This window comes from Chaetura pelagica, unplaced genomic scaffold, assembly GCF_000747805.2.
Source record: "Chaetura pelagica isolate M959 unplaced genomic scaffold, ChaPel_1.0 scaffold85, whole genome shotgun sequence".
NCBI lineage: Eukaryota > Metazoa > Chordata > Aves > Apodiformes > Apodidae > Chaetura > Chaetura pelagica.
In genome coordinates this window covers 4,960,120-4,971,685 of record NW_009953505.1, presented here as the reverse complement: position 1 = coordinate 4,971,685, position 11,566 = coordinate 4,960,120, and the positions used below count along the sequence as shown (strand labels likewise).

At 40.4% G+C, this 11,566-nt stretch overlaps 1 protein-coding gene across 1 annotated transcript; it reads left to right on the top strand.

Annotated features, from left to right (window-relative positions):
* Positions 1-4,673: 4,673 nt before the first annotated feature.
* On the top strand, positions 4,674-8,473 carry N6AMT2 (N-6 adenine-specific DNA methyltransferase 2 (putative)). The gene is made up of 4 exons (XM_009999405.1): positions 4,674-4,828; positions 5,679-5,761; positions 6,391-6,671; positions 8,091-8,473. Exons 1-4 carry the CDS (start codon positions 4,679-4,681, stop codon positions 8,216-8,218), a joined length of 642 nt encoding a protein of 213 aa, XP_009997707.1. The 5' UTR covers positions 4,674-4,678; the 3' UTR covers positions 8,219-8,473.
* The last annotated feature ends 3,093 nt before the right edge of the window (positions 8,474-11,566 follow it).

Below are 11,566 nucleotides of genomic sequence, written 5' to 3'. Positions count from 1 at the left end.
CTCCCATTCCCGCTCCCCGCCGGGCCGGGCTGAGCCCTCGCAGCGGGTTCCCTGCTTGGGGCGGCGGGAGCTCAGGGCAGTTAAACAGAAGAGGGAACAGGAAAAAAAGGCGTTCCTCAGAACTGTCCGTTTCCACATTCACCTGTGGGAGGGTCGCGGTGGTTCCGAGTCGAGCCTGCTCTCCATGTGCTAATTAAACACGCCCTCCACGCTTTTTTAATCCAGAGCAACGTCTACGTACTTAGTAAACATCTGAGTTTCTCTCTAAGCTTCTCTGAGTTACTCTGAAGCTCTATGAGTTTGTCACCAACGGGTTCTGTAGCTCAGCAGCACCTCGTGTGAAGAACCAGCTCCTTGTTTCCTGAACCAGGCTCTTGCAGCCCACACCTGCTGCTTTTTAATTCTTGCCTTGGAAACAGCAGTTGATCTCTGCCTGCTGCGTTCCTGCCTCTCATGGCTGCAGGCCCCATCATACCCCTTCTCGCTCCTAGGCATACTTACCTCTTCCTCAGACACATTCCCTTCCAGAAGCTGTTCCAGTCTTCAGATGTCTCATTACTCTTCCTGAACCTCTTCTAGTTTCAGTTGAGTGCTATTGGCATTTTTTAGGTAAAGAAATAGGGTGTAACAACTGCATAAATGTGTGGTCATCCATACCTTAGATACTGTGTAGAGCTCTAGTCTCTTTGTCTCAAAAGGGCATATTGGGGGTGTTGCACAAGGACGAGCAAATGCATGGGAAGGCTTCTGTCAGCCAGTCCCTGGAGTGGGCAGAGACCCTTCAGGCCAGAAACGAGTCAGCCTGAGGAGTGAAGACAGGAGGGTGACTTACAGGTGTCTGTGAAATGACACATGGAGAGAGTCAGCGTGAGCTTTACCATTGGCTTTCTCTTCCCACACACACAGTATTTGCATCATGGGAAGCCATGGTCACTGCAAGAAGAGGTGGTTATTCATAAAACTTCTTACCAGCTGACATTATTGATTACAAAACTTTATTGTGAATTTAAGGAGTACTGGACAAGTGTTTCTTAAGAGAACTGCATTCAAAGAATAAATTACTTTAGATGCTGAAATAACTCCTGTAGTGGAATATTGTGAGTCTGCAGTAGAGTGGGGAGACAGCTGCTTTTGGCCACCTTCAAGATAGAAGGATGACCAGTATCAAGCCTTGAGGATGGAAGAATGGTCAGTATCAACTCTTGATCTGAACTAGTAGTCAGGGACAGACACTCAGCACCTCTGTGTGGGCTAGTTTGGCTACCCCATCCATTCACTGTCTGGGGATGTGGGACTTGGATCCCTCTGCACAAGGAGCTGAGGCTTAAGCAGAGTGCAGTACCTTGCTGGTTTTAAGGTAGCAGGGCACATGTCCAGCCTTTCAATAACTTTCCAGCTTGTTCATCTCCAGGATTGCAGCCCCTTCCAGGTAATTTTCACTATGGTGGCACACCATTATCCAGGTTTTCTTGATATGAGTTGCAGACACCACAGATGATGAGCTTTTACTGACTTTGGTGTCTTGGGACACCTTTTCATGGTGTCTGTCTTTAGACCCAAGTTATTCCTGGTAAAAGATCTAAGGGGCTAACACCATCCTCTTCCTCTGCCCCCCAAGTGATGAATAGGATGGGTTTCCAGTTGTATTCCAGTTCCTTGGCCTTTCAGTTGTTTTTTCCCACCTCAGCTAAGGTTTTGTTACAGTGAGTTGATGTCTTTAGGGTACCACAATGGAATGACCATTGGGCAGAGGAGAAATATGTCCTTCTGCTTGTACAGTTTCCAAACTGTATTCCCGAGTTACATGGGCAGCTGGGAAAGCCTGACTTACAGACATGAGTGAGGTTGACACTATTTGGCAGAGAAATGGTGGCCAGTCACCTTTGCTGCAATGTATTGGTAAAAACTCTGAATAAGCACTTGTATACTTTACAATGAGAGTATTTTTGAGGTGGCTTTGTAAATGTGGAGCCCATCTCCTGCCTGCCTTCCCCCATAGGCAAGGAGCTGCCTTTCAAGGAGTGTTGTGGATCTTGAAGGATCTGACCTCTGGAGCAAGCTATGTTTTCTGTCTTTATGGGGTGAGCAGTGGTGCATGGGCACACGAGGCACTTGCCTCAGCTGACCTGGTGACTGCAGGTTTCCAGACTTCTCTGAATAGAGGCACACAGCTATATTTCATCATAAAAGCCATACTCTGTCTCCAGGAGTACTGATTATCATAACTTTATGATTATGGGTGGACCAGTTGTGTAGGGGACAAAAAATTGTAGGAATTTTTGAGTGTCTTAATTTTTCCACAGTGTTCCTTCTAACTTGTGGTGTGTTTGTTTTTTTTCTCCACATTAGGATTTGGGTATATAAAATTAAGAGTTTTTCATACATGACAGCTGGAAATTAATGTGAAATAGGTCTTGGGTAGACGAGGCCATGGAGTCTCCTGTGCTACGATTTTCACTTGGTATTATCTCTTTTCATGTGTATTTTCTCTTCACTGAAGAACTTTTACTCTGTACTGATGACATTTACCTGAGCAGTTAATAGCACTTTAATAGTTTTCAAATGTAATTCTTGAGCAGGAAAATGTCTTCATGTTAATGATCTAAGTCAGTGTGTAGACAATCTTTATGTGTTCAGAAAAATATCTTGAATTCAAAGGTGTTCTTAATAGATGTATGTAATATTTCTGCCATGTGTTCTGAGTTACCTCTCCTTGCAATCTTACAGTTAATTACTTTGTTCCTAAGGCTTTAATTTAGAAACCCAAAGGACAACTATTAAAAAGTCTACTAAAAAATGTATAGAAAAAAGATGTCTGTGGCTGTATGCCTTTTTATCTACTGAAACAATGGTTACTGCTTGATCAGCAATTTTATCTGTGAGGGTTTAATTTCATGGGCCTAGATTTAGTTCTTGCCTATTTGGGCTCACTGAATATAAAATCAAAATTTCAACTTTTGACTTAAGAACTCAAGTTTGTATCTGTTTCAGTTTCTTAGGGTCAAATCTTAGATGTGTCCTTGCCAAGGGGATAACAGCAAACCAAATTACTACATGTATGATGCACTTAATAAAAAATATAATAGCATAATAATAATATAAAAACATAATAACATGAATACTTCTACATGTATGATGCACTTAATAAAAAATATAATAGCATAATCTTCCGATCTAAACATAATAACATGAATACTTCTAAAGGATGTTTTATTCAACAACAACAAAAAGGGACAAAATTATCCCTTTTGTTTTTACTAGGTAGCTTGACTCCAGAGTTCTCTTGCTTGAGGCTGATGAATGGGTGGGTCTTTAGACTCTGAAGGATTCCCTGCTTGGCCAACCCAGCCTGAGAAGCCAGCAAGTCTACTCTGGATGAGCCAAGAACTTCAGTCCTTAGTCACCTGTAGGTGCACACCATGTTGGTCGAATGGCAGAGTAGTTATTTTAGTGAGCACTGAGGACTTCTCTCACAGGTTAGAGGTACCGCTTTTCCATCAAGTAGGGAGAAGCTGTGTTTTAGGAAATGTCTTGCAAGTTCTGCAAGGGAAGGGTGGAAGGGAAGGAGCCCATCGGTTCTGGAGTTCTTGTAATGCAGGGAGTGGGGAGAAGAAAACCAGTGAACAGCTGTGCTTCCGATTACCCTGATGTGGAATTGCACACCGCTCAGGCGGCACGCGCTTCTCTTGGTGACTCTGCACAAAGGCCCTTTCCAAGCCCTGGTAAAGACATTGCTCGTGTATTGATTCTTAGATCAGACGAAGAGAGAATGGTTTTTTTGGGAGAATAACCTTTTTGTAGCGTTCTCCAGTACTTTTACCATGCTGGGTTCCTTTGGTCCACGAGGTGGCACTGTGTCTTGTGGAAAGGAAGGACACCAGCGCTCCAGTTTCCCTCTGGGCAGATGCATCCTGGGGGAAGCCGGTGCAGGGTATCCCAGTTCAGGAATTTTCTGGAAACAGCAGTTTTTCCATTACCTTATACACCGTGCCTTTTTGATACGAGTTGTGCTCGTGTTCTTACGCACAACACGCACAAATTTTTGGTCAGTGGTATTATCTTAGAAAAAAATCTTCTTTATCTTCTTGCCTGCTTTTGTGTTTAGGTGGTTTCTGGCTTTCAGTGGAATCTTTTTATGGCGTGGAAGTAAAAGCCAGGTGATGCTGATCCTCGAATACTAATTTCCTTCATTTTGAATCAGAATTACGTGACTTTTAAACATGGGAAGGAATGACCAGTAGCTACCATAATTTCTGGGAGGAGAGGGAATATTTGCTATAGGATTTACCAAATGCACTAAAGGTTTGTTGTTTTTTTTCCTGCAAGCTGATACAAAAAAGCATGCATGGATTAGGAAATCAAGAACTGTAATGACAATGTCCCTGGAAGAATACAAGCCAAATTTGTATTGTATAAAAGGGAACAGTGTTGCTGCTGGTCCTGAGTTCTCTCTGCAGAGATGTCATTCCAGTCTGCCTCTCACTGATTTAAAAGCTCCTAAGCTGAGGGAATATATTTTCTTTTGTTATAAGGTTTTCCAAGGTAGCCATAAGACTAAATCTTCAGTGTCAGTAGAGGTTGTTTTACCTCAGCAGAGTATGCCATTATTAAAAGCAGTCGCCATTGAAAGGGACTAATTTAATTATTTTTTTTCCCCCTATTGTTCATGTCTAGAAAAATGGATGATGATGATGACGACGTTCCCCAGCTTTCATCCCATGCGTTGGCTGCCCTCCAGGAGTTCTATTTGGAACAGCAGCAGAGAGAAGGCATGAAGACCTCCCAAGGGTTTAATCAATATTCTGTTGGCTCAATAGAAGAAGACTGGGTAAGAAACTAAATTCCATGAATGAAGCACAGTTAGAGCAATAGCCTTTACCAGGTTTCTTTTGTGATTGGATAATAAAACAAAATGTAAAAGGGGAACACTTGAGATGTGACACTGCAGGGGTATTTGCTTCAATATTCTGGGCAAAGTTTTCTGTTCCCTATGTGGGGGGAATGACAAAGTGAAATGACCTGAAAAGAGGGGATAAAGCTGCCAACAGAAGCATCTGTCCCTTCTGTAAATCTTAACTCCAGTCTGGCATGTGAAAATAGTAAAAGATTCTTCCTAGAGTTTGAGAGAGACTGTAATGAGACTGAGTGATCTTTCCTTTCACATTGTATTTCCTTCTGTGTTTTATTTCTTTGTTTTTGTGGATGGCTGCCTTGCTTTTTCATTTCTAATGGGCTGATGTTTTATTTGTCTTTGGCTTGGCTTTTTTTTTACTCTTCCTTTTTCTGATCTCTTTTGATTTAGTACTTTTATCCCTTACTTCATTCTATACTGTCACTTTTGAAGTTTCTTTCTTCAGCTTCTGCCAAAGTAACAAAATTTAAGAACACGTAAATATTGTGCATCTGCACTTTTGAACTACCCTTGTCAGTGGCTTTGCTCTACTTGGCTTTCCTGATGCTGCAGTAAATGCTTTTGAAACACTCAGTGTAAGCTACATGCTGCGTGTTGCTGGATTACAGAAACAAAAAGGCTATCAGTAAATAAGTCACCTTTCCAATGTTTCTATTTGTGAACACAAAAGCTGCTATGGATTTTGGTTTTCTTCAAATATGACTCACCTAATTGTACATAGCACAGTCAGAAGATTTGATGTTGTTTATGGTGTCACCTTCCTCAGCAGCTGAGCCAATTTTGGTACAGTGATGAAACTGCATCACGCCTGGCTAATGAAGCGGTGGTGGCAGCTGGAAAAGGTGGCAGGTAGGTTTTAATAATTACATTGTAGATTTAGCATGTCTTGCTGTAAATACTGTGTTTCTACTCTGTGGCCCAAGTGTGCAGTTTAATTCATTACTCGTTGTACTTCAGCTTTGTTCAACTGAAGTATTGCAGAAATGCTATGTGATTCTTTAGTTATTAGTTCATACTGATCTTACCAGTTAGCATTTCACTGAATGCTGTAGACTCTGCCTTGTAAAAGTTTATTATTAATCTTCTTAATTTTTGAGAAATACAATGAACTCCAGAGCATATTAATTGCTTGTGATTCTGTTTTTATAAAATGTTTCTGTAGAACAGATGGAAAAACTTGGTTTTCTTCCTATTTCTGTACGGAGTAATATTCAAGTATATTTCCTTAGTGTTCTAAAACCAGGTCTTCTCTCTAGTTAAGCTTAAGGTCTTTGTGCAACATGAAGGCTGAATAGGTAATGGCTTTAATATTTATGTTATTAAATTAATTATTGGTTCAAATGGAGGAAGAATAGCTTGTGTTTTTGGGACTCATGTTTAAAGTGTTTTCCCAAAGAAGCCCTGAGGACTGCTGTAGAGGTTTTTTTGTTGTTGTTTGCCTTTTAAATTAATATTCCTAGTTATTGTCTCTTTTTCAGGATAGCCTGTGTTAGTGCACCAAGTGTGTACCAGAAACTGAAAGAACAGGGTGGTGAAGATTTTTCAGTGTGTATCCTGGAGTACGACAGGAGGTTTTCTGTATATGGAGAAGAATTTATCTGCTATGATTACAACCAGCCTTTGAACTTACCTGAACATCTCCTGCCACATAGTTTTGACATCGTAATAGCAGATCCACCCTATCTATCAGAGGAGTGTCTTCAAAAAACTGCAGAGACCATCAAATACTTAACAAAAGGAAAGATTCTGCTTTGTACAGGTATAATTAATAAAAATATCAGGTCACCATTAAGTGTCTTTTCCTCTCTCTCAAAAGATAAACTTACTAAAGTGAGAAAAGTACTAACTCAGTAATATTAATTTGTTATTAATTCAAGGAGGAATATGCATCCTAAGCTTCTTACTGGAATATTTTAGTTCAACCTTTATTTTAAACTGAAGGCATGTGTTTTTTAATAGTTAAAGTCAGTTCTTCTTTCATTGTGGCATTATGAGTTTTACTAAATGGTTAAAGAATCCAAAGGATCATCCTGCAAAGGTCCAGAAATTTTTTAAATTTTTTTCGTGTAAAAAGGCCCCTCTATCATTGCAATGATTGAATTCTGGGTCTGACAAACAGAGGTGCAACTTACTGTTAATGCCTTGCTGCATAACCTTATGCATTTGTGATTTTCTCCACATGTCAGTAGCTGCAGGATTTCAGCTGCCACATACTACCTGGCATCTAAGGTGAGCTAAGTAGAAAAAATGACAAATAGGTTGGAATGGCCTTTGTCCAGTAAAGTGGGATGATTTTAGCCAAGTCCTTTCCTTACAGGTAAACATAGAAACTGAATGTGAGTCAATATGATTCTGCCACTGTCATCCAAGTAAGGAGATTTTAGGCACTGAAATGCAGCAAGAGAAATAAAAAAACAGTGATAAGAGCAGTGAAACGGGAAAACTTACCAACTATAGTTGCAGGTCCTTCTTTATGAAGTTCACTTGCTGGTTTAAGAAGTGATGAGTATCTGCCTTAGTCGTGGTGTTTCTTAAACTGTAATCTTGTGACAAAGACATCCAAGAAACTTGTGAAAAAACAAATGACAAAAGCCCTCTGTACATACAATTTGAGGGAAGTCAACAAGCAGGCAAAATGAAGAAAAATTAAGATCACACATGGCCATAGAAATCCTACTTCTTTGTTAAATTGCACATGACAGTCATGCATATGGATGATTCTCAGAATTCTTTTCCCTAAAATGGATGGGTCATCCTTCAGTTTTCAAAGTTTGAGAAATGCTGCTCAAGGAAGTGACTTCTCAGTGTGTAGCTGCAAATACCACACTGCTGCTTGTTAAATGTGATCTGTTTGCATTTCCCATGGCTCCCTACCATTTACTTTCTTTGGCAGGTAGCAAGGAGGCTGTGCTCAAGTTTGTTTGCTATAAAATGAGCACTGATCTTACCCTCTACCTAATTTTATGAAACTTACCTGACATTCATTTCCTTGGGACATCCATTCTTTCAGATTTATTGTAAATTTTCCAGTAGATTCAGTTGTTAAATACAATGTAGCTGCTTTAAGCCTTGTTTCCTTAAAAAAAGAAGGCTCTGTGTTTAAGTATTTGGGAGGAGCTATTAAAGGCTGAACATTCTGTTACTGTTTCCCCATCAAATGCTAATATTTTTGCTGCAGGTGCAATCATGGAGGAACAGGCAGCAAAGCATCTTGGTGTGAAGATGTGCAAGTTTATTCCAAAACACTCTCGAACTTTAGCCAATGAATTTCGGTGTTATGTGAACTATGCTTCTGGACTGGACTGATTCATGTAAGAAGATCTGCAGTTTCTTAAGTCAACCTCCCTTCTGGTTTTCATCAGTGATTCCACATTTCTCAATGCTGAAATATTCAGCTCCAAGTACTGTTTTCTGGGCTGGCTGTAATCAACACAGTGTAACACCTTCTCCTTTTAAAATGTACAAACATTTGCAGCTACTATGTTTTGTATTTTACCTATTAGGTAAATGGGGACCAAACAATGCAGGTGCTAGATAATGGGAACTTCTCTGTTAGAGTTTAGATCTAACTGGTAGTTTTTATCATTCAAGGACTCTTCAGTGACCTCTCTGAAGTGACTTTTTAACTGGTTGGTTTATAAGGACACAGAGGTGCTTGCCTGGTAGACATCAGAATAGTCATAGCATCAGCACTGATGACTTGGTAGTTAGTGGATGGTTGAAAGAGCATGAATAGTGATCTCCTTTCCATCTTGAGAGATGCTTCCTTAGTAAAAGGATTGAGATATCTTTGTTCTAAATGTGTCACATGTTTTCAGATTCATTACCCAGCAAGCTGCTTTTTTTATAGCTAGATGAGAAAACAGCTGTCCTTCTGAGGAGGCCTCTCCAGTTGCTTTTAACAACAATCAGAACTACCTGCCAGTTGTATAGTAAGATATGACCTACTCTCCACTATTGTTGCCAGACTGGCCTTTTTAATACTTCTGGTTATTGTCGCACCCTTTCTCTAAAGTTATGTCACAAACCCAGAGTTTCTTTTTGTAAAAGATAAGATCTATTTTTGTCATCACTTAGCACCACATAAGCCTGTGTATGTGTGCTGTACTAGACAAAAAATCATGTCAGTTGTTCAAAATCTCTTTGCAGAGTACAGTGCCTTTATTTTAATGTTCACGTGTTACAGCAATAAAAAGTCACAAGCTTTTAAAACACCACACAACCAGGCTCTTTTGTTTACTAATTAAGCTAATCTCCAGAGGGGGTACAAACCTGGTGTCTCCTTGAGAAAAGCACAAGAAGGATTTCCCCATTAGAGAAGGCTTTACTTTCATGAACAATCCCATATATTAGTGAGGCCAGATCACCTGAAATACAAAACAATTGCTAAATAAAAAAGCAACACATCAGCCAGGCCTTTTCTTACTGCTTCAGACTGTGTTCACAGGTTCTCACTTGGAGTTACTGCTGGTTATGGAGTACTTATCTAGTGATGTCACCCATTGCTACTAGATAGTCTGTGAAATCTTGAATCTTAATGGATCTGATTAAATGGAGTGTCTGATTTTTAACAGATTTCATTATCAAGAGATAATTTACAGGTATGTTGAGTTTGTAGTTAAAAGGACAGTCCTTTTTTTCAGTTGCCCAGTTTATCTTTGCATCCTGTTCCACAGACACCAGCAGAGCAGAACAAAAAAGTAATAAATTATTTCATCTTCCAAGACCATGCTTTTGGGATAGTAGAGATTTTTGTTAACCAGGAATTTTTGAAGCTAGTTTTGCCTAACCTTTTGACTACAGTACTGATGTATTTTGGGGTGAAACCTGATTAATAAATTCCAAGGCATTCATCAGTTTTATCAGCTATAAATCTACTAAACAAAATGTAAATACTTGTCTTTATGTGCTGTATTTATATATTGGGGTTGTGTAAAAAACTAACAAAGGCTGCCTCTACAAAATGAAGCACTTAAAATGAAGTATTGAGAAATCTATTTTGTGGTGAGATGAACCTCATTAAGCTTGTAGGACAAACATTTGATGAGGTAGGGATAATACTCATGTTTCTGTGCATTTCTGCTGTTTGGATGCAGATTTTCCCATCTACTAGAAAAAGCAAATGAGCAGAAATAACACAGATGGAATATAATCCTCTCTCAGTGCTCAGAGAATCATGCTTCCTGAGCTGGACACAACACTGGTTCATAAATACCTGTCCAAGCCACTGTGGCCCTCTTCCCTACTTTCCAAGAGATCTTTTCACTTCCTAAGGCTTTTTATCTCCTCACATTTTATATCTGCTGTTTCCTCCCTCCTCTCTTCACACTGAGTGTTCCTGAGGTTCATAATAAGTTTTCTTTCTCTTTGACATGCCTGGGTTTCTATCAGAATGGTAACAGGTATTGTTAATGAGGAAAGTGCAGCAGAGGAGCTTGCAGGGACAACAAAGGCAGGGCTTTTCTGTGAGTGTCTGTGAGCCCATGGCTGATACAGGTTGGCTTTCAAATCAAACACTGTCCTTGCTGCTAAGCCAAATAAAGCCGGAATCCCCCCCAAAAAATGACTGGCTACAGGTGACACACAGCTGGGTTTAGCTGTTGTTTTTTCAGGAGGCTACACCATTACTTTTATGTGGTCAGTTTCAAAATAAGAAAGCAACCCAGAATGTCAAATGCATAGGTATCACCATAAACCTGTGCTTTACAACTGTAAACTGTTCTACATTTATTACCTCAATGTCTTGCATACGAAGCAGATGGAGACAATGAAGTAACTCCTAAAGCTTTGTTTTTAACTACATAGAGACTTCAAGTTGAACAGCTATGATTGCCAGAAGGGATGATACTCATCTCCCCTGCCACCCACCTAAACCAAAACATGCTGCTCAAATACAAGCTTCGCTTATGTTGCTGCTTTGTCATTAATTCCTTCAGTTGTCTGCTTAATTTTGCTAAGTATGTGTTGTTGGGCATTCTATAATAAACTACATCTTCACCAACTTCATTGGAATCCTGCTCCAGGGAGACCTCAAGCAGCCTTCCAGTACCTGAAGAGGCAACAGGAAAGCTGGGGAGGGGCTTTTCATCAGAGAGGGCAGTGATAGGACAAGGGTTAATGATTTTAAACTGAGAGAGGGGAAATACAGGTTAGACATTCAGGAATAAATTCACCATGAGGGTAGTAAGGCACTCGAATAGGTTGCCCAGGGAGGCTGTGGAAGCCCCCTCCCTGGAGGTGTTCAAGGCCAGGTTGGATGGGGCACTGAGGTGCTGGAGGTGTTCAAGACCAGGTTGGATGGGGCACTGAGGCCCTCTCGCCAGTGAAGGAGCACTTTGATCTAGATAATCCTTAAGGTCTCTTCCAACCCAAACAATTCCACGATTCTATGACCTTTTTTTAAGAAAGTACACCATTCAGTTGTACCAAGAAATGAAATAACCAAGAAAGTAACTGCTACTTCTTGTATGTAGGTCAGACACCTTTGAAAAGAGGCACTGTGGAGATGCACGATCATGAAGGAGGGTATACGTAACTCTTTGTAGATGTGCCCAACAGAGCAGCTCGTTGTCCACTGGCTTTCCACTTAAAAGCCTGGTGAAGGCAGGCAGCTGCCCAAGCAGAGCTGACTAGTGGCATTCACAGCCTTCATCC

Excerpts from the sequence above, each read along its gene's own strand:
- N6AMT2 (XM_009999405.1), top strand. The coding sequence starts at position 4,679 with ATGGATGATGATGATGACGACGTTCCCCAGCTTTCATCCCATGCGTTG. Across the intron at positions 4,829-5,678 it reads GCTCAATAGAAGAAGACTGG|CAGCTGAGCCAATTTTGGTA; the intron begins GTAAGAAACTAA and ends CACCTTCCTCAG. Across the intron at positions 6,672-8,090 it reads AAAGATTCTGCTTTGTACAG|GTGCAATCATGGAGGAACAG; the intron begins GTATAATTAATA and ends TTTTTGCTGCAG.